At 46.3% G+C, this 15789-nt stretch overlaps 1 protein-coding gene across 2 annotated transcripts in view; it reads left to right on the top strand.

The window, feature by feature from the left end:
• The window catches only part of DCPH1 (damage control phosphatase 1), a 251403-nt gene that overhangs the window by 167624 nt on the left and 67990 nt on the right, over positions 1 to 15789 (top strand). For both annotated transcript variants that reach the window (XM_086921320.1, XM_086921328.1), the window contains one exon: positions 10995 to 11236. In XM_086921320.1, coding sequence (XP_086777446.1) covers positions 10995 to 11236 — 242 coding nt within the window. The remainder of the gene's footprint in view (positions 1 to 10994; positions 11237 to 15789) is intronic.

Genomic DNA, 15789 nt, shown 5'->3' with positions numbered 1-15789 from the left:
AAATGGAAGGGGATGCTGCATCAGCTCCGCTCACTCCGGGACACGTGTGCCCTACTGGGACTTGACCTAGCGGAGGATGAGCAGCCGGGGGAGGCCTCACCATGACAGTCGCAGGAAGGGCCCTCGCTGTGTTCCCTCGGCGGGTGGCAACGAGTAAGGAGGCGCCCCTCCCACCCCCCCCCCCTCACCCCCCCCCCCCCCCCCAGGCGGACCTTAAACCTGACCCGACGACCATGTCCCAGGAACAGGCCGCGGCCATACAGGAGGTGGTCAAAGATACGACGGCCCCACCCTGAGGCACTCTGGCTAGGGGATTTGCCTGCATTGCTTTGTATTCATGAGGGCGGGGGGGAAGGGCGGGGCGGCCACGGGGTCGCCACAAACTCCTCCACTTTAAGACTCTACAGGCCTGAACTGCGTTCTGATAGGCCAGGGACTATGGTTTGCTCTTGGGGATTCCTAGTTGGGGTTAGGGAGTGGGGGAGGGGGGCTGGCGGGGGGTTGGTTGGAATTCGAAGGGGGGGTTTGCGGGTTGAAGGGGATGAAGTTCGGAAGGGGGGAGCAGGAGTGGGGGGGTCGTCAGTTGGGGTTGGGGGCGGCGGGAGGGGTTGAGGGAGGGAACCAGTGTGCCAGGGCGGTTCAAAGAGATGCTTCAATCACCTTCCACTTCCATCTCGCACTGTAGTATTATCATCCTCATACAGCGCCTTTTATCCACTTGTCCCGCGATGACTAATCCAGCTTTGAAGATATTGACCCTTAATGTGAAGGGCTTAAACAATCCAATTAAGCGGAGGGCAGTGATCTCATGTCTGGAAAATTCAGGGGCCGAGATTTGCTTACTCCAAGAGACCCATCTACTTATGAAGGATTGGCATAGGATGCGGTCCCGCACCTGCCTCCACCAGTTTTCTCCTCTCTCCCAGTGAAAAGAGCAAGGGTAGCCATTCTAGTGTCTAAGCGGTTTCAGGGGCGGGTGGGGGATAAAACGGGGGAGATCAAAGGCAGGCTCCTCGCCTATAGCTTCTTGATAGGTGGCCAGCAGCTGACAATTGGTTCCCTGTATACTCCGAACACAGGGCAGGAAACCTTTATGAAAGGCGCTATTTCAGAGACGCTTCAATCCCCTAACTCTCTCCTGCTTCTAGGGGGGGGGGGGCCTTAATCTGGTGATGGACACTAACATGGATAGATCTGGGCATAGGTACGGGGACACGGGCACCCTCTCCACTGCAGGCTTGGCTACACGAACGGGGTCTGGTGGACTTCTGGAGGGCCAAACACCCTGGGGCGTCCCAATTCACCTTTTACTCACACGTGCACCGCACCTATGCCAGGCTCGATCACTTCCTCGGCTCCTCTGACTTAGCCACTAGCCTTACAGACGTTTGCATTGTACCGGCAGCTATCTCCGACCATGATGCCGTTGAGCTACTGCTCACGATTCCCAAACCTAGCCATCCCCCTGGGACGTGGAGGCTGCGCGAAACTTTACTGCAGCGCCCAGAGGTCACTAAGCAACTTCACAAGTGCATTTTCTGATTACTTAGCCATTAATGACACGCCCGAGATGTCGGCCTCAGCCCTGTGGGGGGCCCAGAAATCCTGCGGCAAGCTCTTCGGGATAGCGGCGGCGGAGGCTAAGGACTGTAAAGCGAAAAGAGAGGACCTCACTACCCAAGGTTCTGAACTCGAGAGGGTTCATAGTCGCACCGGGGCTCCACGGGTGTGAAGGCAATTGAAAGCTGCTAGAGCCCAATTGGCCAGCCTAGATATGGACAGGGCAGAGTTCACTGCTCTCCACCTCCGCCACACTTACTATGTTGGGGGGAACAAGACTGGCCGCCTACTTGCCAGCGCGCTGAAAGACAAATCCCAGCGTTTGAAGATCTTAGGCCTCAAAGATGGGAATGGAGTTGAAATCGAGGGGGAGGCACAGGTAGCGGAGGTGTTTCGGGACTCCTACGCCTCATTATACCACGCCGACACTGTTTCGGGTATAAACATCGATGACTACTTGGAGACTGCGGAGATCACCGCGCTTTCCCCGGCGAGTGCAGACGCCTTGGAAGCCCCCATCCGTTTGGATGAGGTGATAGTGGCTATATCTCGCCTACGCCCCCTCAAGTCCCCGGGGCCGGACAGCTTTTCAGCTGGCTTTTATAAAACCTTCAGCCCGCTACTAGCTCCTGTCCTCACTCAGCTTTTCAACTCCTTCAGCGTCCCGGGCTCTATCCCTCCGGATATGTTGGAGGCTGAAATTATGGTGCTGCCTAATCCTGGCAAAGATCCCACACACTGCTCGGCGTTTCGCCCTATCTCCCTCCTCAATTTGGACCTGAAGCTTTTCACGGGTGTGCTGGCTGCACGCCTTAGGCAATACCTACCTGGGATTCTGGAGCCCGACCAATCGGGCTTTGTCCCAAACCGCCAATGTAGTGACAACACCAAACGGATCCTCCACCTGGTCGACAAGGCCCACTTCCAACAATCGGACTCAGCTCTGCTGGCCATTGACGCTGAAAAAGCGTTTGACCGGGTGGATTGGACCTTCTTGCAGCGGGTCTTGGCTCGCTTCCGGTTAGGAGACCGCTTTCAATCTTGGATCGCGAGCTGTTATCACCATCCTCTAGCGCGGGTTCGCCTGGGCGGTTTACGCTCGAGCCCCTTCGAGATCCAACGGGGCACGAGGCAAGGGTGTCCACTCTCACCTCTTTTATTTGCTCTATATGTAGAGCCGCTAGCGCAAAAGATCCGCGATAACCCCAACATCCATGGCATCACTTTTGGCGGGGAAACTCATACGATCGGCCTATACGCTGACGACATCATAGCTGCTCTTGACCGCCCGGAATACTCAATTCCTGCGTTTTTGGGGGAAATAGAGTCCTTGGCGACATATCCGGCTTCAAAATAAACAGGGGGAAATCTCTCATGCTGCCCCTGGGCAGAAATGCCAGCTCTCTCGCGGGCACGCCGGCGTATGGAGAAGGCCTGCAGACAACAACCTAACTCCCATACTTGGGTATCATCCTCGCTTCCTCCACGGACTCGACGGTCGCCCTCAACTAAGCGACTCTCACATCCTGGATTCGAGCCGACCTTGAGCGATGATCCAAACAGCCGCTCTCCCTGCTGGGGCGAGTTGCGGCAGTGAAGATGTCGGCCCTGCCCAAGATTTTGTACATCTTCCAAACCATTCCAGTGCTGCCTCCGACTGGCACTATCGCAAATTTACAGGCTGCCTTTCACCACTTCATCTGGGGGGGAGCGCGCCTGCACAAGCAATTGGCATACCGGGGCATGGATGAGGGAGGTCTTGGAATCCCCAACCTCCAGCAATATTTCCAGGCCTCCCAACTCCGCTATTTGGTGGAGTGGTATAGACCGGAATCTGAAAAACAATGGTTGTTCCAAGATAGGGCGATGGCCCAGACATCCCTTTGGAAGATTCCGTTACTTCTCCGGCACAACAGACCGCGGTACCTCCAGAGGTCACCCATCACCCGTACCATCTTGCGGGTCTGGGACACGGTCGCCGTTAAACGGGGCCTGACGACCTTTCCCTCCCCGCTCACTCCCCTCCAAGACAAACCCGGAGTTTCCACCGGGCACTGATCCCCACGCCTTCTAACAGTGGCGCGGTAAGAGTTGCAGATCAGCGGGGCACCTTTTCGATCTGCAGGGCTTTCTTTCCCTCTCCGATCTGTCTCAGGGATATGATGTTGTCTCCACCCACGTTTTCCAAAACTTTCAACTCCGGCACTGGCTTACGCACCCGGACTACGCTCCCCTAGTTGGCAGACGTATGACTGATGTTGAGAAGTGGCTAGTGACGAAGGAATCGGACAAACACCTCATCTCGGAACTCTACAAGATGCTCACACCCCAATTGCACTAGGTCGGGTGGCGGGACAGAAGTGCTGGGAGGCGGAGTTAGAGAGGACCCTGACAAACCGGGAATGGAGCTACATATATTACAGGGTTTCCCCACACCACACGCAACACCGTAGGCTAGGAGGCAGCGGTGAAATTGGCCCTTTACTGGCACCTTACCCCCGTTCGGCTCAACAAAGGGAATCTAACTCGCAGCGTGCTTTGCTGGAGGGGCTGCGGCGAGTGGGGCACCATGACTAATCTCCTCTGGGAATGTCGAGAAGTTAGGGACTATTGGAAAGCGGTCTTAGATGACCTAGACAGTACATTCGACACTGAAATCCCGAGATTCCCAGCTTACACTATCCTAGGCCTTCCCAATGCACTTACCTTCCCCCTGAAATCAGCCCGAGGACGTCAAATGGGGATCGCCATGCAAGCTGCATCACAACACATTTTGTCACTCTGGGGTTTCCCACCAGACCCACTCACACAGGATGGCTGCATAAAATCTGGTTCACACTGGGTATGGAACGCATTCAGGCTACAGTTCGCGGACACGTTCCAAAAGGTCTAGCTACCATTACTGTCCCTCCTCTCAACTGAATTCCACAAAATCACATGTCCTAGATATCTTCGTTTACTACGCCTTACGGAGACCCCACATGACCCTCCATGACTTCATGAAGGGGCGCACTAAACGAACTGTGGGCACCTTGGCGATTGCTTTACTGATATGGCACACTGGTTAGGGTGGGGGAGAGTGTGGGGGGGAGTGGGGGGGGGGGGGGTTCTTGGTTTCCGTTTTTGAAGTTTTGCTTCTCTACCAGGCTCAGTGCTTACGGTTCTTGCATCGCACTTATGGTCTGGCACGTGTACCTTGCCTACAGTTTGCTTTGTGGAGAAGACGTGCATGTCTGTCTCGACCGCTATCTATATATGATGCCTTCCCATTGCAATGTATTGCCTGTCTTTGCTTTTGAAATTAATAAAACAAATTTGAATTTAAAAAGGAACAAGCTCTTGCCAAACTAGAGAAAGAGCAGGCTTTTGTTAGATTGGAGAAATAGCAAGCTCTAGAAGAGAAAAGGCTGGTCATGGAGGAAAAGAAGATGGCCCAGGAGCTTAGCCTCAGAAGGCTGGATATTAGAGCCCTTCAAGTGTGGTCCAGCAACAACAATATTGGTGCCAGCAGACCTGAGGTGGGGGATGACATACATAAATGGTTGGAAGCCTATGAAGTGGCTTTAAAAAGTGCATAGGGTCCTCCTAGATGTGTTCTGGGTGGTGAGGGTAGCTTATGGTGGCACATGCCCACAGTGAGGAAGGACACACTCCTTACACTAGAGGTAAAGGATCAGACCAACTCAGGGGTGTGGAATTTAATAAAATATCTACTTGTCCATGGGGCCGGCTACTTAATAAATCTACTTGTCCTGTAACAAAATCCACTTGTCCCCTTTGTGCCATGTAATGCAGCAACAAATTACGCAGCAATCTCATTATATAAGAGTTCTGATATAGCCTCTGATTATGCCAGGGTTCATACCATAGTAGTGTTTGAATACTAGCAAGTCCCTTATGCTGCTATGCTTCTGCAGGTCTTCATACTGGGGCTGAAGGTATTGGTAAGCAATAGTTCCAGAGTTGGAATGCCCTTTTTAGTCTGTGCAAACCTACTAACGTGCATGTTTTAACGGTTTTCACCAATTCTTCTCTAATCATTTCCCATACTTCGAATGGTTGGAAATTTACTACTGACAGTGGCAGACTTAAAACTTCTTGCAGGTTTGGGAAAAAAGTGTTTGGAGGAAAAGTGAACTTGAATACATTCAGATTTTCACATCTACACCTGCATTTTTGCACAAGCTAAATTGCAGTTCACAAATATTTTCTTGGAGTACTATTTCTTGGCCTACTTCTGTAAATTCTTGTGAATTCATGGAAACTGTACATATGCACTTAATGCAAGGATTTACACCATGGATGCACTTTTGAGACTTTCTTTAATAATTGGGCCTCTAATTAGGCCTGGCGTTAACCATGACCTTTTTGTTTTGTTTTTTATTCTGTTTCTCTCCGTCTGTCTATCAGCTGGCGTGCCTGTGTGTGACTGTATTTTGCTCTTTTAGAAGAAGCATATTGGCACACAAAGTAGTTTTGTTCAGTGACCAGAACCGCTGTCGCAATGTGTGCTAAGACCAACATTTTGTTGTTGTTGCTTTTGCCCTGACCACCAATTTCAGACCCACTAGCTTTGCCAATGCTTGTTTGTTCTTGTTTTCCATGTTCGTATTTAAACTGGTTATACTGATATTCCATTTTGAATATTTTAGCGAAATACTAACATACATCAACATGTTACTAAATGATGCTGCAAAGATATGGTACCTAAAATCTTACAGTAGTTTAGCTAAATGTTTTCTTTTCTTACATGCATGTTTTTGTGAATGTTTTATTTTGAAAGCAAAGAATCATCACTCTTGCTTTAAAGCTTCTGCAAATATTTGCATATAATCAGAGAGCATTCTGGGTGCATTATACAGAGCCTCATATTATTAAACTTTGAAAATGTGTGTACACTTTTATACTGGAACCTCCGTCAGTAGTGTAGGCTGAGCTTAAAACATTTATTTTTGGTGTTCACCCTAATAATAAAAGCTTTGCGTTAATGAGCCATATATACAAGTTTGAACAGCATTAACACACATATTACATATAACACACACTTTACCTTAATTGTAGAGAATGCCCTTCCCTGAGCCACAATGTGGTACTGTGAACTGGCAGCCAAAGGTTTGTGGGCCTACTTGTTCTAAGGACAAAATGCACATTAAATCTTGTAGCCCTTGACCCCAAACAATATCTCCCGGGCGTTGGGCTATAGGAATTCCACCTCTCTGCCAACTACACTGCCAAGAAGACCATTTTAGTCAGAAGTTGTGGGTTGACACCAGAGAGGTACAAGCAGCCATTCAGGGCCAGTCACAAACTCTCGACACAAACGTGGGTGGTTTTCTTGAACTGTGCTGGTAAGGGACCAAAGTGCTAGATAAGGGACAGTAATGTTAATGATTATGAAGGGCTGAACAACTTGTTTTTAAAGGAGCACATTCTTGATACTTGTTTTTCAGAGTTGCACCAACACCTGGTTGATAGGGAGCTTCCTGGAAGGCGGATATCTGGGTCGGCACCAGAGCATCCAGAAAGTTATATGGTAGGGGACACCCAAAAGGTTTGTCAGGGTTACCACCAGAAGAAGGATGGAGGAGATCAGAAGACTGAGTCCTCTAAAAGCCCTAAAAGAACTCCCATCTGAAAGGGTCTGGTTCACATTCCCAATCTGGCTACCAGAAGAAAACTTACCCTAACAAAGGCCAGCAGCCTATGAGTATGGACACTACAAGGGGATCCCAAGTGTCCAAAAAGAGCACAACCTCCTAATGGAGGAAAGGTTCCAAGGGTGGATAGGGTAGTTCAGGGGCAGGAGTTTGTCCCAGTTAATAAGGGCGAGTTTACAGGGGTCCTAGTGTCCCTGGGTGACAATGAGATGGTTCTTAAGACCCGTGTGCCCTCAAATACCACTATGTATAGGCAATGGGTCACCATGAGTGGGCAAAGAATGGAGGCTCTGAGGGCTACAGGAGCCTGTATGACTATGGTAAGGAGTCAGCTGGTTTTCCCAGAGCAGGTAATTCCTAATGCATTTAATCAGGTTATAGTGGCTGACAACCGAGAGGGTCACAATCCTGAGGCCCCTGTTCCATTTCAGGGGGGGAGGGGGCAGGAAGGGGGGGGTTAAGGTCTTCTGAAACTTGCAGTGAGCCCTAGACTGTTTGTCAGGTAATGCAAAACCAAAGGGGATGATAGACGGAGTGTTGAACATTGCAAGCACTCACCCTGAGTCAACTCATTCTGGGTTTAATACATCATCATTCTTTAGCTCACTCCGCCACCCCAGTTCAGACATGGCCATATGCAAATCAGTCTGACCCTGTGCCTCATGAGAACAGTCCAGCCCGAACTGCCAAGCCATGTCTTCCCTGGACCGCAAACAAGCGTCCTGGGACCCTGTGTGTCTTTTGTTTGGTAGGTAATGGGCTGGAGCACACTTCCTGGATGGAAGTGGAGCTCAAGGCTCATGTGGAGATGTTTGGGTTACCTGAGTGGATATGTACCACAACAATCCATGGTTGCCCGAGAAGGGAGTTCAGAAGGGATGGAGCCTGGAACAATAGCCCAGCCCACTGCTAACAAGGGGAAAGCCAGATGGTGTGGTAAACCAGCCCCTGAATGTACCTCCAATGAGATGGATGGGGCATCTCTGTTGGCCGTCCTGGAGTCCACTGAGACATTGCTTATCTTGGTGAGCTTGCCGGAAGGCATGTGGAAGGAAGATCCACAGAGGAGAAGTTCTGTAAGGCACAAATGGAGTGCCCTGCACTTGTGGGCATGAGGCAATAGCCTGTACCAAAAATATCACTTGCGCTTCAACCATGAGGTATATGGCGGAGTTCAGTTATTGTCACTCCACACTCTTCTTGGAGGGCAGAGTTTGGCAAAAAAGACTCTGCCTACACGGCTGGCGGCATTTACCGACACCCCAGCTACCCCAATACTATTCAAAACACCTACTAGGCCTCAACACCAACCTTTTCCTGATTTAGCCTATCAAAACTGCAGAGAAGGCACGCTCTCCACTGATTGAAGCAGGTCCACCCAATCAGAAGAGAGCCATCACTCTAAGCTGGTAATTCCCCTGAGGAAGAGTCAACAGTGTAAAAGGACAAGCCGCTTCTTAGTTAGCGGCCATCTTTAACTGGGACATTGAATTCTGACTGAGAGTCGCTGTCTCGCTCCTTGACTCTGTCATGGCCGTCGGATTTTAGTTTCTGCTTTTAGAGCTCTGCAGCAAAAGTATCTCTTCTTCATACTCCCTTGCTCCCGCTATCCCCTCCCCATGGGGCATACCCTGCCGTATGTATGGCACTGAGCATTACCGGATGTCACAACTTACTGACTGTCGCCTGCACACACAAAACCATTAACCAATCCGTTTTTTTCATGGAGTAGCACAGTACATAACTACTGTAGGTATGTATCAAGGGGACCAATTGCAGGTGTAGTTAATGGATGGCCAATCAGATACTGTGATGCAATGTAAAGTGCGAGGCACAGAATGCCTACAAACAATTTGCTATTTTGATGCATAACTGAGACACTGAAACAAATTAATCCTGCAAAGAAGGGTGACATGTAAGTTCCAATGTGTTTTCGAAGCTCTGTTTGGAAAATGTATATCCTCCTCTGCTCTTCGACTCTTTCAGCGCTCTGCGATATTGGGTAGGCCTGACGACTGACTCCTCTGAACTTCCTCCGATCTCATTACAGCCAGAACCGAACCAGAAATATTATCTGTTAGTTGCATTTTTCTTGTTTTCCTTCACAGCGAAACCGAATTGTTTTGGTTACCGACTGCCGCATGCATTTAAGGGAAACCCATTATGGGAAACCGGATGTCGGGGATGCTAATTTATCGGGCTTAAAACATGGTTAATTAGCATAAGCAGTCGATTCAGATCAGAGGTGGGACGCTGGGAGAGGCTCCCATAGGCTTTCAGCCAGGGCAACAAGATCCAGATCCAGCTGGATATGTGATTGTGAATAATTTGGTTAGACACAAGGGGCTTTCATGTTTGTGTCTAATTAAGGCATACAACATTTTTCAAAACGACGTATTTTTTTGATGCAATCTTTTCTGCGAATTCTTTTTGGGCTAGCAGAGCACAAAGCAAGCAGTTTATTTTCGTGACCGTTGTTGGGTCTTTCATACTTGTTGCTTTCACAGATAAAGCGTTGTGAGGCTACTTACTGCAAGGTGGTTGCAGCGCCTTACAAAAACAACAACATAAACATGCTAAAATAAATGGATCTGAAAATGGGGAAGGAGTCATCACAGGCAGTGGATGTAGAGAGCGGACCAGTATAACATTTCACCACTTACTACGTTTTGCACGGCTAGCAGCAACTGCACGATTTGGGAATTTCATTTGTTAAGCATTTAGAAATACTACTGACTAGTTGCACATCTTTGTATTTTGGGCAGCTCTAATTCTGTACTTATTAGGCTATAGCACAACTCTGAGTCTACTATGATAACGATTTACGATGCCCAATGATTTACGATCCCCAAAGCACCGCCATATATTGTCTTCCCGACATGGGGTGGGCGAGTGGAGCAACTCTGCCCGCTCGCAGAACTCTGGAATTTCAGAGTTTTTATGCAACTCTGTGGAATTCCGCGTAGTTCTACTCAGCGAGCTACGCCCACCCCTAAATTAGTGTACTTCCTTCTTTGGGTAAAGTGACTGAAAACTGATGTGATAAGCAACCACCAGACAATGGAGTTCTCTAAGTATGGCAAATATTTCTTTGTATACTGTTATAGGTTAATTAAAAGCCTGCTGCATTATGAATATATTTAAAGAAAATGAGTTGGGTATTCCTACAGGCTAGCCTCAACCTTGTAGCAGCAGAAAGACAGCTGTAAGGTAAGCAAGTGGAGTATACTAAACACTAGGTATTGAAATAAAAGTAGGTGATATTCCCAGTTCCAATCTGAGGAAAAAAGGCATTTGCTCATCAAAGAGAGTTGCCCATTTAACCAGCCCCTTCATTTTCAGTGTTTAATTTTAAGACGTAGGACTGTGTCTATTTCTAGGTAGCAAACATACAGTAATAATATGAGGATACTGCTGTAACAGGGTTAATAGGTTTTATGTTTATTACTTGAGAACATTTTATGGTTTGGTCACAAGTTATGGTTGGTGTCATCTGTGAATACAAGAAAAGGAATACAGTGGCTTCATTTACTGTTTCACAAGGAATAGGGTAGGTCTTAAAACGTTGTTGACACCAGTCCACAGATACAGTGCTCAGATGTTGGGCAAGAAATACCTGGTATGAATACAAAATGTTAACTGATTCAGGACATACTGTGGCATTATCTTCTAGGCTGATATGTTTATTGATCTTTTATAAATAATAAGTATGCTTATTCTTATATTATATAGAATGTATGTGCACACACACTCTCAATATTTTGTGTTCTATTTTAGGACGGTATTAATGCAGAAAAGAAAGCGATATCCATTCTTTCTAAACTGCGAAATGAACTGCAAACAGACAAACCAATAATTCCTTTGGCCGACAAGCTTCCTGATCAAGACCTGTGGAACCAGTATCTGGAATATCAGACAACTTTAATGAATGAAGAGGGACCTCCAAGCTGGTTTAAATCACCTTGGCTGTATGTTGAGTGTTACTTGTACCGCAGAATTCATGAAGCAATAACTTTGAGGCAAGTAGCTTAATCTTTGTAGAATATTTATTCGTGGCGATCTTATACTATGCAAATGTTAATGGATAGCTAGTGCCCCCAGACAAGAGTCTAGACACAATAGTATTTCTCTGGTGGTTTTGGCATGTTGGAGCTTGTCTTTAATTTTATTTAGGTTCAATTAAAGAGAAACACCTTCTTAAATTATAAAGGTATGCCTTCCTCTAACTCAGTAATCTACTTGGGACCTATTGAAACTATTTACGAGATCTCAGTAATGGGAAGCTAACATTTTGTAATTTCTGGGAAACACTGGAACACAAGAGCTGTACTGCCACACATGGTTCCCTTCTTCAGCACTGACATGCCAGTTCCCCTAAGGATGTCAAAGTTAGGTCCTCCTGGACAGGGAGAAAGCTAACATTTGATTGTATTTTCTATTTCAAACACTTGTCATTATTGCTAAGAAGAAATACATTGATCATATCCTTATTTAATTCCAAGTGTGAATGTGTGTCATACTTTATGCTTGTCACCATCACTGCATGTTAATTACTGTATTCATTTACAGGTAAAATGGTTATGGTCTTGTTCTTTTTCATAATAAGTCTTACACCAGAACCCACTCTTGGTCGTCTCTCGCTTGGCCTCAGATGCCCTGTCTTTCGGGCAAAGGTTCTCAGTAAAGCTTCATCAGACCTTTTTATCATTGTTATTCATGCACTGTTTAAAATAATGTTCTTTTAAAAATAATTGATGTTGAATTTCATAAAGTAATTTCTAAAAAGCACTACATATTTGTCTATGCCAACTCTGTTGTATTCTACAATTCATTTCAAAATTATTATGAAGTCTTATTTTCATGGTTTAAACTTGCCTGCAAATGTAGCAAATTATGCCAATTAACCTATATTGGTCCTTTGAGTACAAAAGGCACCAAAAACTATTAAAATTGTCACAAGGATATTACAGGAAGGTTTTGCCTTAAATGGAACACTCCACGTTCTGTGGGAATAGCTTAACCACTATTTTAATTGTCTGTACAACCACCAGAGACACAGCAATCTTCCTTATGATTTATGCGTGGATGCTCTTATTCTCAATATCTTCTAAAAGGGTAAAACTATGCACATTTCTTTAATATTCCTGAAACAGAAAATAAAGCTTGCCATCAACACATCCCCAGGAACACTGAATAAAACTGCACAAGACCTAAGGCCTCATTACGAGTTTGGCAGTCCGACCGCCCGAATGCCGCGTCCGCCAGTAAACCACAGTGCTGTTTAGCATGATGTTGATGGTGTGGCTGCAGAGATCTTGTGGTGGTGGTGATTTTTTTTCCATATGTATCAGTGACTTTGTGAACATTTCTACTGCATATGTGTAGAATGCACACATATGCATAATAGATGTGGAAAAATATAATTCTACCCATTGCCGGAGTCTGACCCATATGTGGGCAGTCCAGACAATTGTTATATGGCATAGAAAGAACTAACCTGTATATCGCCGTAAACAGGGTCGTAATTCTCAGGGTGAAGATGCTGCTAGATGAAGATGCTGCTATGAAGGGGGGACCTGATTAATGGGATCCACATCAAACTCTAATGGGAAGAACAGGGAAGTAATCCTTTGTTTACACCAATTTGAAGCTGGTGGTCCAACCTCCGCGGTTGGCTGATTCAACTCCTAATACTTATGGTGGTTAAACTCCTCTGTACTACCATATGGCCGCTGCTTTTCCCGAACCGTGATCTCTGTAGTCCGCGGTGTGCTGGCGGTGTCAGTGGTTCAGCCGCAATCTGTGCAGTAGCATTCCACCCACTTTGTAATACGGCGGTCGAACTGCTGAGCTTGCGGTGGTCAGCCTGCAACAGCAGGTAGATGGTTCATGGACCACCAAACTCATAATAAGACCCCTTGATAGAAGAAAAATATCAGATTATGGTAATTGAATAGCCCATGGTGTGTCATTAGAATGGGCTTGTCTTGAATGCTCCTTCTCTTTACTTGACTGCTTTTGTAATGCTTCCTGATTAGGAAGCAACAATAGAATGGCCATGCACATCACATACTTCAGGAACCCTTGATTGCTTTTGCAAAAAAAAATACTTTAGCCATTTCTACTATCTTCAAGAGGTTCCTTTCCTTTCAGGGTCTCCTAAATATGCTGTCCAGCATAATATCTTGACACTTTAATTTTTTTTCATTTATGATAAACCTATTCTATCACATGCCTCTTACATTTAGGCTGGGGTCTATTAGACCAGTCAGCCTCAGGGTCGTCTTTCCCAAAACATTTTGCCAACCTCCTTCCTGTTTTCTGAAATTTGTTTTTATTGGCTTTAGGACTCCGTGCACTTTGCCACTGTTAACCAGTGCTAAATTGCTTGTGCTCACTCATTAACCCCTTCGATGCTGATGACGAGCTCAGCTCGTCATCAGCCACGGGTGACGTGTGCGGATGACGAGCTGAGGTCGTCATGTATCGCGGTAATTTAAAAAATGCCGCACAGCGCAAAAATCACCGCAGCAGCGATGCGGTTAAAACATGGTACAGTTGGCCTACACCTGATTGGTACATTTAATTTACTGACAAATCCCCAATAATGTGGTACAACATGTACCCAGGGCCTGTAAATGAAATGCTGCTAGTGTCAGCACTTATTGTGTCGTCGACTTAAGTAGCTCTTTCGAACATGTCTCGGTTGTGCCATTGCAGCCTGTGTGCAGTTTTAAACTGCCAATTTGCCAGATAACGCTTTTCTCAGGCCTAGTCCTCCCTTTTTAATACATATAGGACACCCCTGAGGTAGGCCTTAAGGGTAAGGTGCATTGCATTTAAAGAGTTTGAACACATACTTTTAAGTTTTACATGTCCTGGTAGTGAAAAACTCCTAAATTAGTTTTACACTACAGTGAGGCCTGTCTCTTCCATAGGATATCATTGGGTAGCCTTATTATATGTAATAAGTGCTAATGTTTGTTTGGGAACAGGTAGAAGTGTCATGTTTATACTCGAATGAATTGTAATTTGAAATCTTTTTTAGTGGTGAAGTCCGATTTTAAGTCACAGTTCTGAAAATGCCACTTTTATCAAATTGGTATTTTCTTGTCTTAACCATTTGGTGCCAACAGCCTGGGTCCTTGGTCACCTGACTGTGATTAGCCTGGCAGGTGACCTCAGTGTATCCTTCCCAGACAGTGAGACAAAAGGCAGCTAATTTTTGGCATGATGGGCCATCTTGCAAGGATGTGTGGACCAGAGCTGTTCCTTGCTCCACTTCCATTTCAACTGAGCTGCCTCAGCGCACTCTCACAGAATCCACATGAGCCATTTATCACCTTAGACCCCTTGGATCCAGGGCAGGAAGAAAGGAAATTCCAGAGCCATCTGTGGGGGAAAACTCTAGAAGTTTATTCCACTTCAAAGCTGGCCCTTTAGTTCACTTCTGGGCCTGTGAAGGAAACTCAGATGGCCTGCCCTGTACTTCAGAAGGGCAACCCTGCTTTGGACTGCATTGCTGCTGAGACCAGTGACTACCAGAGTGACTCCCATGGCTAGTTGTCTGGCCTCCTGTTCTGAGCTACAAGTACTCAAAAAGCTACAACAACCTTTAATTTTTAGCTGGACCCTGCTTGAAGTGATGCTCCACAAGGTGCCCAAACAACAAAAAAACAAAACTTGGGACTCCGAAAATATGGAGTTAAAAAGTGCCTGAGAACTAAGAGGAGACCGTGACTAATTGCTCTCCAATCTATCTGAGGTGCATCGCCGTGCGACCTGACTTCGCTGTAGCTCCAACTTTGTTCTTTTCCATAGCAGCAAATACTGTTCAGCGGCTCCTCGCAGAAGGGGTATCAGGCCTCTTAGAGCTCTCGTCGGCTACAGCCCGCAGCTTCGTCCCACTAGAAATTTTCGACTTTCAAAAATGTGACTATTAGAATATAATCTTCACCGCGACTTCGTATAGAGGCTCTCTGACAACAATACCGCCTCTTCGGACGCTATTGGCTGCCTTGCCCCAATTAACTTAATCTTCTCAGGCATTTTTCTTCAAATTGTCTTCTAACTCCGAATGTAAACCGAGACCGGGCCCATCAACTTTCTGTATCTAAACTGCACTGCATCAGGGTCACCCATAACTTCGACTTTGCCCCGGTCATGCACGACTCTACGCCAGCGGTTGTCGCTTTGTTCTTTTAGGTGCTAGTTTTTCTAAAAAACGTGAAAAATTCATAGCTCTGCTTCTACTTATTTTTGCCGTTTTGGTGTCAAATAATTTATTACATTTAACTCTTTTATTTTTTTTCTAAATATGTTGTGTTTTTTTTCTTGTGGTGTTATTTTATATTTTTTATAAACAGATTTTATTGTGTCAAATGTCAAACACAGTGTAGAGCTCCTTAACACAGAAGACATCTGCCATAGCATACAATGCAGAATAATGACATTGACATTAAGTTTATATATTTTCAGAATTGTAAGCGTGAAGAACAAGATAACATAAACATAAACCCCCCCGCCCGTTGCACTATTCCACACCTGCGTCTTGATTGCCACCACATCACCC

This window comes from Lissotriton vulgaris, chromosome 1_1 (assembly GCF_964263255.1).
Source record: "Lissotriton vulgaris chromosome 1_1, aLisVul1.2, whole genome shotgun sequence".
Classification (NCBI taxonomy): Eukaryota; Metazoa; Chordata; class Amphibia; order Caudata; family Salamandridae; genus Lissotriton; species Lissotriton vulgaris.
The sequence above is the reverse complement of the archived record's forward strand: the minus strand, read 5'-3'. Positions and strand labels throughout refer to the sequence as shown.